General features: G+C 39.5%; 1 protein-coding gene across 3 annotated transcripts in view; it reads left to right on the top strand.

Annotated features, from left to right (window-relative positions):
• The window catches only part of HOMER1 (homer scaffold protein 1), a 102,922-nt gene extending 89,793 nt beyond the window's left edge, over positions 1 to 13,129 (top strand). For 2 of the 3 annotated variants that reach the window (XM_075182330.1, XM_075182338.1), the window contains 4 exons: positions 663 to 822; positions 4,140 to 4,250; positions 6,336 to 6,416; positions 9,357 to 13,129. In XM_075182330.1, the coding sequence (XP_075038431.1) occupies positions 663 to 822; positions 4,140 to 4,250; positions 6,336 to 6,416; positions 9,357 to 9,545 (541 nt within the window). In that variant the 3' untranslated portion in view covers positions 9,546 to 13,129. The remainder of the gene's footprint in view (positions 1 to 662; positions 823 to 4,139; positions 4,251 to 6,335; positions 6,417 to 9,356) is intronic. The other variant, XM_075182347.1, reaches the window with a different exon arrangement.
• The last annotated feature ends 4,955 nt before the right edge of the window (positions 13,130 to 18,084 follow it).

The raw sequence follows: 18,084 nt of genomic DNA, 5'->3' as shown, positions 1-18,084 counted from the left end.
CTGAGGGATGTGAACTAGCTGATGTCTCCTATTCAGCCAATAAGTCTTGAAGGACCATTGTGTAACATTCACAAAAATGTATGTTAAAGTTGTTATGATGTAACAGATGCTTTCAATTTCATTTAGTCTCACAGTGCATGAGCTCCTATAATTCTTTCCTTTAATATAAATTGCCTTAATAATATACTAGTGTCATAAGGACATCCAACAATATGGGTTAGATGTATCAAAGCTTCTGAAAGGAAAATTGGAGGTGTTGCCAATACTAACCAATCAGATTCTGGCTATCATTAGAATGTACTAGATAAATAATAGCTAGAATCTGATTATTTGCTATGGGCAACACCTCCAATTATGGTTTGATACCCCTATGTGCAGTATAATTATTTCCTATATGCAGATAAATGTATAATATAAGATAGCAGTGTTCCATTACTATCATTGCACTACATAGCTTTCTATTATGTTGAACGTTTCATTTTTTTGCTACACCGTTACACTTTCATTATATTACTTTCTGCAACTATTCATTTCCATGTATAATAGGCAGACCGCAATTGTAGCTATTCAATATTGTATTTTGTTTCTGCATGAACGGTGCACTACTGTTGCTCATTGAATTAACGATCATATAAAATGTCATTTTGTATTTTTTTTTATAGCAGTTCTGCAATTAACAAGCACTGGGAAGCAGAACTGGCTACACTTAAAGGAAACAATGCCAAACTCACAGCAGCCTTGCTGGAGTCTACTGCCAATGTCAAACAATGGAAACAACAGCTTGCTGCATATCAGGATGAAGCAGAGCGTCTCCACAAACGGGTGGGTACCGGCGTCTCGCAGCAGCTTTGGATCACAGCATCGATGAGCAGTTGGTAACATGTAGCAGCCAGTTTGTGATTTATTATAACCACAGGAAGTCACATGTCTTATTAGTTTCAAATATCCAAAATAATGGATTATAGAAACATGTAAAGGAATCAGTGCCAGGTTACTGAACTTATTTTCACAGATTTCATGTTTACTATTAGCTTTTTATGGTTTTATGGCTAAAATATACAAAGCTACAGCAAGTGTTATAAAGCTTCTTTACACAGATTCCTGGTCATCTTTAGAACATACACTGAAATGTCACATCAAAGTCCATCCTTCTACTAATTTACCACCTATATCAATTCAATCAAGGTTACTGGTTTTGTCCTAAAATAATGAAGTAGTAATGTTTTTAATTACAGGTTTCAAGTGTGTATGAAGCTTTTTACATTACTTTGACTCCACATAGAAATGTGCTTCTCCTTCAAAGGCTTCTACTTTAATGGGACCCATTCATTATTATCATTAGGTTGGATAGAGTCTGGTCAGGCAGGATTGGGAATTCCATATGAGGGGAGCAGCACAAGAGAAGCTTTGGAGGCAGAAGTGAAAGTGTAAGACACAGGTCAGAGGCAGATCTAAGAGGGCATGAGTGTCTCATGATGAGGTCAGAGATATATTTACAAGTGTGAATTCTTGGTGAGGGCTTCGAAGGTGAACGTGAGTGGCTAGGGGAGCCAGTATAGGCAGGGTGGTGCACTAGATGTGGAACGACAAGAGAGGAAGACCTGTCTGGTTGCGACATTTAGGAATGTGTGCAGTGAAGCTTAGGGAAAGGATGATACCAAGGTACCAGATGGGGGGTTGGGGAGAGCATCATGTCAATGGTAAGGGTGACTCGAGAGGGGAGGGGGTTGTGTCACTGGGAGGAGAAAAGATGATGAGCTCAGTTTTGGACATGGTCATATATAAGTAGCATTGTGAAAGCCAAATTGATAGGATGGAGAAGCGGTAGGACACACAGGATAAGAGAGGAGGAGACAACATATTTTCGACTACTAATAGCTGACGGCCAACCAGATAAAGATAGCAATGAGCTTACATGGGATGAGGAGATGATGGAGACCTTGGAGGAAGAGGAATGATCCAAAATTAAGGAAAGAATTTCCAAGAGCTCTATTTGCATTCAAAATAAAGAAAACGCTTATAAACTGCTCCACAGATGGTACTTTGTCCCCACTCAACTACTTGCAATTTATCCTGATCATCATCATCATCATCACTTATTTATATAGTGCCAGCAAATTCCTTAGCACTTTACAATTGGGAACAAACATTGATAAAACCATACTAAGTAATACATACAGACAGAGAGGTAAGAGAACCCTGCTCGCAAGCTTACAATCTATGGGAGAAACTGTGGTCAGGACGGTTCTTTCAGTCATATCTGTTGGAACTGCCCCAAAATTGTGAGTTTCTGGCGAGGTATCCATAACTTAATACGTAATGTCACTGACTTGGCACTTCCTGACTGCACCTCCTATACCCTTCTACACCGTTCCCTTCCAGACACTGACAAATACACATCAGCTCTGATTAGATATATTCCTAATTCAGCAGAATGCTATGCAGAGGATCTAGCAGATATATCATTTTGAATTTACAACAAGTATATTGCATGACCAACATATTAAATTTAAATCTTTCCGGAATACCTGCTTAACCATTACGAGGACCCTGTTTAACCATCTCCTTCCCATGAGTGCCTACTTTCTCTTCTTTACCTAGCATGCTGGTCCCCTTTTCCTGCTCTTACTTTCCTTTGTTTGTGCCAAAAAATTAAATAAAGCATATTTAAAAAAAAAAAAAAAGAGGAGGACAGAAGTCGGGGGGAGGGGAGGTAGTTTGAGTGTCGCCTGCACAGAGATGGTAATGAAAGTCAAAGGAGTGTATAAGTTCACCAACAGAAGATGTAATGGGAGAGGTGGTTGACATAAAGGAGAGGCATGAGGCATACGTGTAGCAGGATGCAACATATATGTTCACTGTTATGAAGCATTTCAGGATCTGAGTGACCCCATGTTGTATTCAGTAGACTTACCTACAGGGAATCTTGGAAAACATAGGAAATAGTATTCCTCATATCCACACTATCTAATATATAAATGCTTAGTGGCTTCTGTCTGTCTGTGTGTGTGTGTGGGAAAAAAAAACAAGTTGCAGCGCCACCTGCTGGGCAGAGTTATACACTAACCTACTAAATTCTTAGTGTGTGTGGGAAAAAAAATTCAAAAAGGGCTGAAATTTGGTAGGGCTCAAACTCATTTTCGTGAGGTAATTTTACCTCATGAACACACATGTGTAGAGGCGTGCGTTAGTGTGTGTGTGTGTGTGTGTGTGTGTGTGTGTGTGTGTGTGTGTGTGTGTGTGTGTGTGTGTGTGTGTGTGTGGAAAAAACTATTTTCTCAGAAAGGGCTCATCCAATTGACCTGAAATTTGGTATACTGACATTATTTGACAAAAAAATTAGAATAGTCAAGTCAGTTAACTTCCATCATCCCTCCTTCCCCCCGTGGGAGGGGTAGTAAAGGCTAAATTTACGAGTTGAGGGGTCAAACTCATTTTCGTGAGGTAATTTTACCTCATGAACACACATTAAAAAGGCCACTTGCGTTGGGAAGTAACGCTCTTCCCCTGAGGAGGCCTGGGCTAGGTCCAAATGCATGACAAGAACCTTTTTAAGACCTTAAGTATCTTGATTTGACTAGAATGCATGAGTATCATGCACGGGTTAACTTGTTGTTTATATTTGTGTATTTTACCTTTTCATTTTATTTGTGAATGCATTTCTGAGAAAGCCCCCTTTATATTTCTCAGTTTTCACAGTGAAAAAATAGTTTGTGCAGCAAGGCCCCTTGAAGCCTGGTGTGTGCAATGGTGATAATTGGTGTGACTGGTATATTGTAGCAGTGGGACATAATAGTGTTGTAGGTATTGTTCTTGTACAGTAAGCACCAGGAACCAGGTGTACGTGTAGAATTACAGAAGAACTATCACAGGTGAAAACATGCAGCTTTTATTTGGAACCATAACACTTTTAGTCCACTTAACATATAATGTTACTTACGATAAGCAGGCAAGAAGGACATGCGTGAATCATGACCTAGTATGGTGTGCAGACTTCATAGTACAATAAATGTGCAAATTACAGTAGACTGAAGCTGCATGGTGATGGGTGAATGGTCCACCAGCGAGAAGCAAAGAGCTCAAAGTATAAAATGATTCATGTATTCCCTGATTAATGATTCTCTCTTATCTTTTTGTAGGTGAGCGAGTTAGAATGTCTCAGCAGCCAAGCAAACGCAGTGCAAACACACAAAACGGAACTGAATCAGACAATACAAGAATTAGAATCTACGCTGAAAAAGAAAGAAGAGGTAACAGCATTTCCTGCTTGTTCTAAGTGACATGTAATTATATGAAATGTAATCACACAGAGCTCTGCATTGTAACCACTGCCGGGAAGACACTGTTAGTTATCGCATGTTATTGTGTTATATCCCACAGCAAGATTATACACCCTGGGTGTAGGCAGTTACATATGGGATTGCCCACTTTTACACATATAAAACAATTCATACTTATGATCTCTATCATTCCCCATATAAAATTGCTTCACTGTAATTCATAAATATATTACTTTAAAGTGTCTGGTGCTGTTTCGCGCTGCTCCGGATCGCTGCTACCCTCTGCAGAGCGACACCTCTGTGTCTAACGTTATGTGTGACCTCGACACTGCAAAGATACTTAACTCCCAGGAAGCCGAAAATTTCAAAATTAAATTCTGCTCCTAGGGGGAGGGAACTCGGATGTCCCTGTCTGAGCAGCAAGTGCAGCTAGTACTGAACTCTCAGAAGGAGTCGACCTGATAGCAGCAGGTATTGTGTATCCAAGAGAGAACCTCAGGAGAGGTCCAGAGTGAGAGATTGGTTCATCCACTCCTAGCAGCAGGCTAATGTTACAAGCTGCAACACACGGCTATCACAAGGAAGGAAAGTGTATTAGTGTATAAGGGCCAGCAATGCACCTAGCCTACTCTTCAGGTTATAATCTTTAGTGAAGCATTGAACAACGTAGATACTACCATCCAGTCATGGTATTAGTGACAGGCCCTTACTGCAGAGGTTTGTTAGAGACATGGACAACGCATAAGCAGGGCCGTCATTCCCCGTGGGCACGCTGGGCAGTTGCCCAGGGGCCCCATGAGCATGGGGGCCCCATAGACAGGGCTAAATAGAAAAAAAAAATCTATGCACCCATGTATCAAGGCACAACTGTACAGCATGTTTTTTTAATGTTTAAACACTGATCTTTTTTTCAGCTACCAATAAATAAAAACTTAATGTTATTGATAATTTACATTTTTGCCCGGGGGCCCATAATGTTGTTAAGATGGCCCTGCGGATAAGAGGGCTGGGCGTAAAGGCAATCAAAAAAACATGCAAGTATTGTCCTTACCCATAGTGCTCTCTTCCTAACAGGTTTATTTAGTGTAACGCTGGTCACACACTCTGCAATTTCAGTGGCAACACCACATTGGACGTTCCCCACATTGACAGCTTTATCGCACATATAATTCCAGAGAAAGACCTGAGTTCCAAAACACAAAGCTGTTTAAACTTTAGCAACAGAGACCAAGTATAAACTACGGAAGAATGGGAAAAAGTGGAAAACCTCTTAACACATAGACAAGACCCCAGATACTGTGCACGTGATACCTGTGTACCGAAGGTGAACCTTGCTGTAGGGTAAAAAATACACGCCCCATCACTTATATAAATTCATCCGATAGTGATGTGCACAAATTGCCACAGTTCAAAAAAATATGAATGTTATAACAATTCTAGAAATAATAATTTCAAGCAACATTATGATTAATATTTATCCCCAAAAAAGAAAATCTGTTTTTCTTGTCAGAATGTAAGCCAATTCACACTTGTTTAATAAATCACATTTTCAAACCACTGTTTCATCACCACAAAGGGCTAGATTTACTAAGCTGCGGGTTTGAAAAAGTGGGGATGTTGCCTATAGCAACCAATCAGATTCTAGCTTTCATTTATTTAGCACATTCTACAAAATGACAGCTAGAATCTGATTGGTTGCTATAGGCAACATCCCCACTTTTTGAAACCCGCAGCTTAGTAAATCTAGCCCAAAGTGTGAATGGACATAGTTTAAACAGCATTCCATCAGCACTTGCTCTGGAAGTATAAATATTGGCTTTCATCCGCTTAATACACCTGGCTGTTTTGAAGTTGCAGTAATTTGTTGGTTAATATAGGGAGTGGTGTTGAATATATTGACTAATCTTAAATATGTTAAGTTCTATCAAGTTTTGGAAATATAAGTATATTGGTGGATGTAAGTACAATGTATTATATATACTACCTCATATGTTTGGTTTAGAAGTGTGAATATTTTGTTGCTTTAACCTGTATTCCAACACTTTGCTCTTTTAGGAAATAGAGAGATTGAAGGAAGAAATTGACCATGCTAAGGAGTTGCAGGAACAGAGAGATTCTTTGAGCCAAAAATTACAGGTAAATGCCTATCTGGTTTTCCCAAATATTGATTACCAACTTTCAACATTAACACACGACATCTGCTTTCTATCCACCTGGTGACACACAGAGAAACTGTCATTTTTAAGAAAATATTTCACGTTCCACTGGAGACCGTCAAAATGCTTTGCTTGGCATGAAATGTAAAATCTGCTTAAGTATTCAGATTCAGAGTATCATTAAATGAATATTAATACAGACTGATAAGATTCTAATTGCACTGTTCATCCAGAAGCCAATATTATAGACACAGCAATCCTGGTGAAATGAATATGAAAGGACATTTGATAAGCATTAAATAATTAATCTAAGATAAAGCTTGGGAATAATATGCAAAGAACTGAAAAAGTCAGAAGCTTAAATACAATCATAATATTAAAACAATATCTTTGTTCAAGCTTGGACAATCCATCTATAGCTCTCTAGTTTATGTATCCTCACCTACTTCTGGCTAAGGATTATTTTAGTTGTGGTTGAATGATGGCTAGTGCACCAAGGGGCTGGCAATGGCACCACAATGGTAATTGCCCCACAGGACATACATATTTGTAATAAAGACCGTCTCTAAAAGGAGAGCAAGGGTATAATTAGATTCTAGCTATCATTTATCTAATACATTCTAGAAAATTATACTTGGGGTCAGAGCCAGATTTAGACCTCATGGGGCCCTAGGCAAGATACTGGTTTGGTGACCCCCTCCCTGAAAAAATCCATAGCACTATAGTTTTTAGCATAACATATACCCCTATTCAGGGGCTGGCTGGCAGACTTTAGCCCAGGGGGGCAAGCACATAGCACTGGCCCATAAGTAGCGGCCCATTTTTAAAGGTTGGTCCCAACGCCAGCCCTGGGAGGGCCCTCTGGGGACTGCTGGGCCCTAGGCAATTGCCTAGGTTGCCTAGTGGTAAATCCGGCCCTGCTTGGGGTTATATTTACTAAGCTGCGGGTTTGAAAAAGTGGAGATATTACCTATAGCAACCAATCAGATTCTAGTTATCATTTAATACATTCTAAAAAAATGACAGCTAGAATCTGATTAATTTCTATAGGCAACACCTCCACTTTATTAATGGTTTTCCTTCAGCACTGCAATTAGTGCATTACAGTATACAGCTGCTATGTGGTCACATATCTCCTTGGTCTATATCATCTTACTTGCTCACAAGTTTTTAGCAATTGAAATAAGTATAGAGGTAATGCATTCGCAAGCTTTTTCCTATAATGTTAACTTTTTCATTTTCAAATCCTGCGCTAGATGTGAAAGAAACTAAAGGATTATTACAATTCTTTACTAAAAAAAAAAAAAAGACATGTTCCAATTCAGTGGGGATTTTTTTTTTACCTTGGGACCCCTTCTTCTATGCTATGGGGGGCCAGAAAGGAGGACCCACATCATTGTACCACTTCTGTGAGCTGACATTATGTTAGGTGAAGTCCCAGATTAGGCATGTTGGGACTTTTACATGTCATACTGTAGGTGTCCAGAATTGGTGCATCGATGGGGCGAGGGAACAGGCACACCATAGGCAGCACAGAGGAAAATGGTCCAAGGAATTGGAGCTTCCACCAAATTTACATTGTGTGTAGCTAAGAACTTCTTTTTTAAAAAGAGGTAAAAATCAGGACTTATCCTTTCAATGAGACTAGTAGTGGAACTGTATATATAGAAACTGTGTGTAGACTGAGCTCAGACATTAAAGGGTCTATTTACTATTATGTGGCGATAAAGATTTTCTATTGCCGCTTATCACAGTGATAAAAAAAACAGTTAGTGCCATGACTTAATTTATACTGGATACTGACTGAATAAACGTATCACTTCGCTAAGCCACCCGACTTGCTGGATCACGCATGGGTGGTGGAATGACATTTTTTTTAAAAAAAAGTAAAAACTAAAATCTAAAAAATATTTTTTTTCAAAATGTATTATTTTACAGGCATTGTAAATAGAAAAAATAAATAAAGTTTTTTTGTCCTATTAATATCCTCTGTTGTCACCATCCTGAGAGGGCAATGGAGAAAGGGAAATTAAAGCGGTCCATGAACCACCGCAAGCCTTGTTAAATCGGCTTCCCCATGCTTTGAATGTCTTCGTTGATGGGATTTACCGCGGCAGATAACATGGTGATAGATAGGAAGGTACCCTGTCTACCCAAAAACACCTGTTTTCGCCAGAGATAGGGCTTTTCTCTACACAATAAATACATTCTTTAAACTCAGAAAGCACAGATCGCTATGATTCACTTCTGCACTGTTATGGCTCTCTGGGAACTGGATTTGGAAAACTCTGTGCAAAGGTATGAGGTTTGTTGCATGGGCATAAAACCTACGACAACTTTACAAAGTAAGAAGAAACAAGATTTAGCCAGGGTTCTGAAATGAACATTTAACAATGCAATTAGGTAAAAATCAGAGCAGTATAATTGACCATTCTTAGGTTAGGACATAACTGCAGTGTGTGTGTGAAGATAAAAACTGTTTCAGGTATTCATGTGAAATGATACACTAACCTAGGGTTTCCCAAACCCAGTCCTCAGGGCTCCCTAACAGTGCAGGTTTTCTATATCTCCTTGCTGGAGCACAGGTGTATTCATTACTGACTGACACATTGTAACAGATCCACAGGTGGTCCTAATTATGTCACATGTGATCCAGAAAACCTGCACTGTTGGGGAGCCCTGAGGACTGGGTTTGGGAAACCCTGCAATAACCGAAGGGGCCAAGGTGGTGGATAATTCTTATAATGTGCCACAGACTTCATCGGGTCTACGAGTTTTAGAGGCATTACTTGACCATACTGCATATTCTGAAAACCTGTTTCTTTATCAACAAAGCCTATTACAACATACTACTGCGTCCACACCAGATACACCAATCCACAACGATGTAATACCACGGTCTTTCTTTTCTCTACTGCAGGAAGTGGAGACGCGTAACAAAGATCTGGAAGGCCAGCTGACCGACCTGGAGCAACGACTGGAGAAAAGTCAGGGCGAGCAGGACGCATTTCGCAATAACTTGAAGACTCTTTTAGAAATCCTGGATGGGAAAATCTTTGAACTCACTGAATTGCGAGACAACCTGGCCAAGTTGATAGAGTGCAGTTAAAAAGGCGAAAGGGCTGCCGCCACCACCACCAACCTTCTTACCGATGCACCGCCTCTCTACGCAGCACGGTGGTGGGCTCTGCATCAGAGTTGCACAAAAATCTGAACGGGGAAAACTCCTTTGTGAGAGTTTAATTGCAAATTTCGTAGTTGGCTGAAGTGTGAAATTGAGACTTGCTTTATTAGCTAACAGAGAGGAAATTAAAAATAAAACTTGAATTACAAATTACCTCCTTATTCCCTTATTGGCCATAATGAACTTTAAACACATTCAGTGCCAGACAGTCTTACACTCTAGCCCTGAATGTACAAGATTATTACCAGTAGTTTAAAGCAATCCCTCCGGTTTGCTGACAGATGAAAATTAGTTGCCAGTGTTTTAATTTGTTTTGTTTTTTTTCAGATATACTATGTAGGTTTTGATTTTATTTGATATGTCTTTATTTTCTTCTTTTCTATGAAATACCTGCTTGCAGTGTTGTGTGCAAAAAAGACCCCATTAGTGATGATGTCCTTTGGTTTTTGTTTTTTTTGTTGTAATCTGAACATCTTCTCAGGATATTTTTGCACTGTTGAAAAAAAAAAAAGTGCATTACTAATTTACCTAGCCAGGAGTGAGAGAGAACACATCATAACCGAAAATAGTTACAGTATCCTACCCATTGTACAATGTTCTTCCTTTTTATACTGGAAGATGTCTCTTTATGGAAGTCACTCTGGTGTACTTTTCTTTATTCTATGGTCCAGTGTAACGTTTACCTTATTGTTTCATTTTAACGGGATTTTATTTACAAAACTGGTCTCATTTTCTTATACACTGTAAAGCCAACTCCAAAGGCAGCTGAATACTAGAAGAGATTAAAGTTGTTAAATTAGTATATATTTGAAGAGCATTACGAAGAATATTTAACAAGAGTTTAATATATGGACTTTTAACCGCGTATGACTATGTTTTGAAATGAATGCAAAAATGTTTACTTAATGTATTTTGGAAGACACCATTCCTGAACGTCCGATGCATCTCAATGTACGTAGTAAGTGCTAATAGGAAATCCTGTTTGTTCTTAATTATTTTTAAGAATGTACTGCTATTGGGAAGCTATTCATTTTAATTGATCAAACTGTGAACTTAATTTGTAGAACCTTCCTTGGAAGTAATGGGTAATGTTCCTTATTTAGCCCCTTCATCCATCAAGGACAAGTCTTCTAAGGAATCCTGGTATAGCCATTTTTATTAAATGAAACAGGAGCTTTATTTTTGTCAGCCAAAAATCGATGTTCTTTTCACTTGGTCAATTTTTTCCTGGACCAAGCGCCATTAAAAAACTTGGGGTCCTGAGATATAGGGGACTAATCTTTGCCTAACTGATTTAAAGTCACTGCGTGTTCCTGGTGCTGCATTATAAGCATCTACTAAGGCAGTAGGTGGGTTTCAATACCTCAGAATGGACCTTTAATATATGCGTGCAACAGATGTTTTCCTAAAATATGTATATATGTATATACTTTCATATATATATATATATATATATATATATATATATATATATATATATATACTGTATACTTTTTATTTTATAAAAATGATGACAGCTGTCAACACATAGGGCCTGATTCATCAAGGCAAGCAAAACAAACGTAATGTGCATTTTATAATTGATTATGGGCTAGCGCACGTCCGTATTCGACTACAAGCGGATCTGATGAAACGTCTTGTTGACGGTGCGCTATGCATATACGGTACTTGCCGTATTGCGACAAACACAATGCAGGATACGAACAATACATAGGTGCAACTTAAAGTCCCAGAATGCATAGAAAAACAAAGTATTCAATTAATGCCACCTGTTAATCATATAGTCATTAATAAAAAAAACATTGAAAAATAAAAAGTGATTTTTATTTTCCCCCCACCATACATTTATAATGATGTTCTCAATGCGTACTGTATGTAAAATTACTTTTTGCAGTTGCTCCTAGTTGCAAACACCTGTTGTGGTGTCCATACGTCATATGTCCCTTGCACCTGCCCTGTAGCTAGTGCAAGGAATACAGATGAAAATCAAATACCTGAGATATACCCAGAGCTTGAATCGGATAGAGATGTGTGTGCGCTCAACCCTGGCACACCCTGCTGTATATTGCCCACATGCTTACACCTCTTCCCTGACCCATTCCACCATGAAATCATAGTCTGTCGGAAGTGCTCTTGGATGGACTTGCGTTCACTGGTGTATAGTGCTTTTCTTGGCAAGCGCGGTACAATTTTACGCAAAATACAGCAAGTATCTGCATTTACGTTCCTTAATGAATCTGGCCCATAATGTCCTGTTCTGAGGATCTCAAATAAAGGAGGATGCTATCTATGAAATGTCATTTTTTTAATATATGGGAGTATCAGTGACTCTTCCTAGGTGGTTCTAAGCACCCCAAAAGACATAATTCCTAGCAACTACTGTGTACCCCTCTACATAGTAAAATGTATTTTGAAGCAATAATACCCATTCAATCTCATGCCAGTTTGATTGTGTATTTAGAATTTATGCTCATCATTGATACATCAACGGAAACCTTTCCTGTTTTAAGTGTTCATCCATTTATTTTTTTATTCCACAAGTATTTAAAACACACTTTTTTTGAGGCTGATAGAAAACTGGTGCAATCTTTGCCTTAACCACTACACTGTAATATACAGAAATTGCCTCTTGCAATTATTGTGGCATTAACACAAGTGATATTTTTTTTGTAGTTGAAAACATTGATACATTGAATAAAGAAAATCTTATTAACTTTAGTTTGCTACAAAATGCAGCTTCGGAAATGACAGTGTTTGTGCGTCTACAAAATAAAAACAAAGAGAAGGTTTGCAAAAAAATCAGCATTTTCATTGGTGGTTGATTAAACTATATAAAAAAATGGATCTGCTTCCATTAGTTTTGAGACCAGATCAGAAGTAGGCAGCCAACAGAGCTTACCTGGAATGTTCATATAGCTAATTAAGCATTGTTAAGGATGAAGGGGCTAAATACATATTATATATGGGTGATTAATGATTAACATCCTTTTGAAAGCTATAGCCAGCATTATTCAGAACTGTTGCATATTAAATGAAATCTTAGCTTGAAGTGAATGGTCACAAAAGGTTTTAAAGTTGTTCCAATGTACTTTTAACAAACTTTTGACAACCATGCATTTGTTTATAATATATTTATTTTAAGAAACATGTTTGGAAGATAGATTTTCTCTTTTTTTTTTCTTATTCACTGAGTGCGAACTGCATACTATAATAATGTTACTGTAACACATCTTGTTCCTCACTGGGGTTTAGATAATATGCATACTCAGCCCCCACCTTGACATGAGGTGAATGTTCTTAGTTCCTGGTACGGCAGAGGGCATAATTCCTGTTATAACTGTTTTTCCTTCTGTACATATTTTGAGAGATCTCTGTAAATTCACAATGTCCTGTACAGGGGGCCTAAAACCTTATGGTGCAGAGGGGCATTTTACCTCCCGAAGCTGTGCCTAAGGGGTTAACAGTTCTTTTAAACTGATGTCACTGATTTAAAGAAACTTCTTACTCTGTTTTAGTGTCAGTTTATTTATTACATTCAGATCCGTCTCACTTTATTTTTCTTGCTTAAAAAAAAATCTGCTATAACCGATTCAACTGTTTTAAGCCATTTAAAATAGATCCTTCTAAAAGTGTAATTATTTTGACTACAGTGACTTATTTTAATGGGAGAAAAAGTGCAGAGGTATTCTGACAGTAACTGGGGTTAGACCACATATACACTGGCAGGGCTGGTGGAACATGGTAAGCTTAGCATGAGGGCCTTGCACTTACCGGGGTGCCTCAACGGCCTATCTGCACCAAAATGTATTTTTTGGGGGGTTTTCAGTGCAGGCGACGTGCACCCTTGTGTTCTGAGTCCCCACTCTACAGAGGACGGGTACCAGAACAAATAAAGAAATGAAAGTTGCTCTTTCAATTTATAGGCTATAGCAGGTGCTTGAAAGGGTGGGGTTATCCTAAAAGGAACAAACACACAGAGAGATCCCCCAGCATACTGCTATAGCCAGCAACAGATCTGCTATTTCTACTGTAGATAAAAATGCAAAAGTCTTAGTTGCACACATTTGCAAATGTATGTTAAAGCATACTTGCCAACTCTCCCAGAATGTCCGGGAGACTCCCGAAATTCGGTTCAGTCTCCCGGGCTCCCGGGCTCGTTGGCATTTCTCCCGCATCCTGGATTTCACAGAGAATCGCATCAAATGACGTGATTCTCGGTGATTGACGCCATTTTGCAGGGCGGGAGGGGGCGGGACGAGGCCAATCGCGTCATTTTGGCCCCACCCCCCGCGACGTAAATTACGTTTTCGTGGGGGGCGGAACCAAAATGACAAGTTTGGCCTCGTCCCGCCCCCCAGTCACGCCCCCTCTCCCGGAAACTTGTTTCCGAGAGTTGGCAAGTATGTGTTAAAGCCATCCGCCTCTCCACGGCGCCGTGGAGAGGCGGGTGGCTTTAACATATATAGCCTATAAATTGATTGAGCAAGTTTCATTTCGTTATTTGTCTGAGAGGCATGTTGGTGTCAGTAGCTGAGGGAGAGTGCTGACATTGGATTGCTATTTGGAGGCTTCTGGGGTACCTCTTTGGTAAGTTGGCTCTCAATTTAAAAACACATATATATGGCCCAAATATATGGGACTCATTGTTTACAGTTAGGACCACCCTATTAGCAAAAGCGCCGTGGAGAGACGGGTGGCTTTAACATATACTTGCAAATGTGTGCAACTGAGACTTTTGCATTTTTATCTACAGTAGAAATAGCAGATCTGTTGCTGGCTATAGCAGTGTGCTGGGGGATCTCTCTCTGGGTACCAGAACAAGCACAGGGGTATAGGGGATTGGTGCATGTACTGTGAAGGCCCAAAGGGGCTTCGTGACGCATGCAAAAACTCAGGGCAGGGGGGCACGGGAGATCCCAGCACTGACCCTACCCACAAATGTAAAAATACCTGCATTTACTAGTTTTTTTTATTGCCCATTGGAACTCATTGGGCCTGAGTCATTAAGGCAAAAAATGGGTAAATGTTCTCCGGGACAAACCATGTTACAATGTAAGGGGTGCAAAGTAGTTTATTATTTTGCACATAAGTTAAATACTGGCTGTTTTTTCATCTAGCACACAAATACTTAATAGCTTTATTACTACACTGAAATGTAAAGTTGACCTATTACATGCCCTACCCCAACTATAAATCTGTCCCCACATTTTAAATTTACCTCCCCCCTCCAATGCAACATGGTTTTACCCAGGTGCAAATGTTACTCCTTTTTTATGCTTTGCTCTCCTTAATGACTCAGGCCCATTGTCTCCAATGACAACATACCCACTTGCGTTTTTACATGCGTTTGGATGTGTTGCAACCCAGTTTTCTGAACGCTTATTGCTCGATTCAAAGAGTTAGACACACTGAGGTCAAGGGAATGATCTTCAGAAGCTGAATGCAAGTAAAAACATGACATAAGGTCTTCAACTAGATGACTTTCAGTTTGTACTTTACTATTCCTACTGAGGATTTATAGAACATGTTATTATATAGGCAGCAATAGAGCAGGGTGGAGGGAGCCAGTTTGTAGGCAGAACCAATATTCTTGAGAATGCCGCCTATTTTTTATACGTCATGAAGTCCCTCAGTGATGCCAATGATTCATATTTAATTGGTAGTCTGTATTCTCATGAATAATGCTCCAGACCACACAATGTCAGTTTTCACTGTATGTAGATGACAAGTGCTTTAATATAACGTCCTACTAAAGTGAAAAAAAAATTAAAAAATGACAATGACCAAGTGTATAGACATGATCCAAATAGCATGTAGAGCTCCAGAATATTAAATGGCTGTATTCATTTTTTATTCAATAAGCTGGTTGTAAATCAGGGGCGGGCAGAGGAATGTGTCCTACAGATGGAGTGGTGGGCATGTACCTGCATGTCTTGGTTATCTACTCTAAATTATGTGTCAAGAAAGTTCAGGTGCTTTAATATAATCTGCTGCATCTGTATAGACGGAGCTATCTAGGCATTATATATTAGTAGAAAACCAGTCGGTTCTTGTTCACGACTATATTTGCGGATTTTTGGATTTACTCGTGGATTTAGCAGTCATTTATGACTGCTATAAAAGAGCAATGCATTGGAAAGCCTAACAAGACTTTAATATTTGATATAGAAAGAACGATGGGTGTTCCAGGACTACCTGCAGAAGATATTTGTTTGCGCCCTAACTTTGCACTTTGCTTATTGATTTAACCTGCGCTTAATTAATCTAAAACAAGCCTTTTATATCAAATAATTATTTGCCCAGATTAGTTCAAGCCAAAGTTTTGGCAGCAGACTAATGTCACTTGGTTGAGAAGGGTCATATTAAGGTCTATGTTTTCCCCTCTAAGCCCAGACATGGTACACTCTCCAAGTGGCAGACAAATGAGCAATCATACAATATGAAACAAAAGGTCTAATGTCTTCTAGTTTTCCCAGGACAGCTGGCTTTTTGGATTAAACAAATGTCATGTTACAAAAAGTCCAGGATTTCTGCTAAGGGAATGTGTACCTTTAATACAGTGTTAGGTTTATTTTGCATTCAGAACTCATCCTCAATGCTGTTTCTTTTAAGAGTTTTTAACAGCTTCATGGTCTGAAATGACCAAGCAGCCGTGACAGGCAGGTTATCTAAGCAGTTTTTCCAGAACAGAGGGGTTAGGAATTTATTTGAACAGTTCCTGGAACTATCAGCATGGAATCAGTAGGAATCATGTATAACCTTTAGACTGGAAGGCTACCACAGTTAATGGGAGGATGTTGTCTCACCTGTAGGCTGGTTGACTATGCTGTGCTATAAACTGGCTGCCCTCCAGTTTGGCGTTTGCAAATTAAAATTGACTTTATTAGTCAGGAGCATCAAGCTGTTTAAATAAAAACAATAAACATAGTCCCCATATGGGATGTTTACTTACTTTCTTCAGTCTTTCCGTGTGGGTTACTAACCTGCTTTAGCAAACCTAGCCCTTAATGTAGGATCACGGCAGTCTTGGGGCTAAATGTATCAAGGTCCGATTTTTTTCATCGTGTTAAAATCGTGGCAAATCGCGGGTGATAACCCACAATTTTAGTCAAAAATTTCTCAAAATGTATCAAGCTGCGATTTTTACCCTGATCTTCAAAATTTCTGGTCATCTCTGGCGATTTGCTGCAATGTAAAACACTCCCATGTTAGCTAACTCTCCTGTGTTGTAGCAGCAAGTTGTATAAACCCATCACTTTATTAGTTATATATTATTTATTTATTTATTTATTATCACTTTATCACTGCCCTGTCATACTGCCAGAGCTCCGGCAGCTGTCAAAACTGTAAATAATAGATCAAAGTTTTTAAAAAAAACAAACAAAAACAAAACAAAAAAAAAACGTGGGGTCCCCCCTCTATTCAGTCTTAACCCTAGTGCTGCCAGCCTACTGCTGGTTCCATGAAAATCGGGAAAAATTTTGCGTGGGCTCCCTGCCATAATGACAACCAACCCCAGGCTGTTCAGAGCTGGGCTGGATTCCTTAGGGAGTGGGGTCCGCCGAAAAAAAAACGAGTGTCCCCCTTCCCTAGGGACACCCAGCCCAGTGCTGATAGCACTAGAGCTCTACCTACACCCCTGGGCGGTGGGTGTAGGGTAATAACAGCGAATAATGGAGAAAAAAAACAAAATGGCGTCTGTTTGTTTTTTTCTACATTATTCACTGTTATTACCCTACACCCACCGCCCAGGAGTATAGGAAGAGCCCTAGTGCTATCAGCACTGTGCTAGGTGTCTCTAGGGGGGACCCCTGTTTGTTTTCAGCGGACCCCACTCCCTAGGGAATCCAGTCCAGCGCTGAACAGCCTGGGGTTGGTTAGTCATTACGCGTGTGCCCCTGCTATAGTGCCACCAATCCCAGCTGGTTTGCTTAGTGCTGGTTCCGTAAACATAGGGAGGACCCCACGCAAAATTTTTCCCCAATTTTCACAGAATTCTAAGATTACGGTTTAATAGCCATACCCTATCACCAGGAGACCAACATGGTACAGAATGCATTTTCTTAGCAGCTACTTTATACTGTCTTTAAGTCTTTTCCAATTCCTTCCTGACTTGAGCCCAAATATCTTTAAATTTGCAGAAAGCAAAACTAGCTGCAGAGACCTCCGGTGCTGGCAGGAAAGACAGCATTGGTGGGCATTGAGGGTAAAAAGCAAGGGACTTGACAGTAAAGTTATAAGCTTACTCTGCCCATGGCAACAACTCTAACCAATTAACTTGATGAGTGGAAGTAGACATTGTGGTGTATTTCTGAAGATCTTGGATTACTTTCTCAGTTTGCCCATTGGTCTGAGGGTGATAGGCTGAAGAGTATTTGAGCTTAATACTCATATTTTTGCATAGAGCTCACGAAAACTTGAATGTAAATTGTGTACCTTGGTCCGGAATTATCTCCTCTGGACA

This window comes from Mixophyes fleayi, chromosome 1 (genome assembly GCF_038048845.1).
Source record: "Mixophyes fleayi isolate aMixFle1 chromosome 1, aMixFle1.hap1, whole genome shotgun sequence".
NCBI classification, from domain to species: domain Eukaryota; kingdom Metazoa; phylum Chordata; class Amphibia; order Anura; family Limnodynastidae; genus Mixophyes; species Mixophyes fleayi.
Note: the sequence above shows the minus strand (reverse complement) of the source record. Positions and strands in the feature narration are given on the sequence as shown.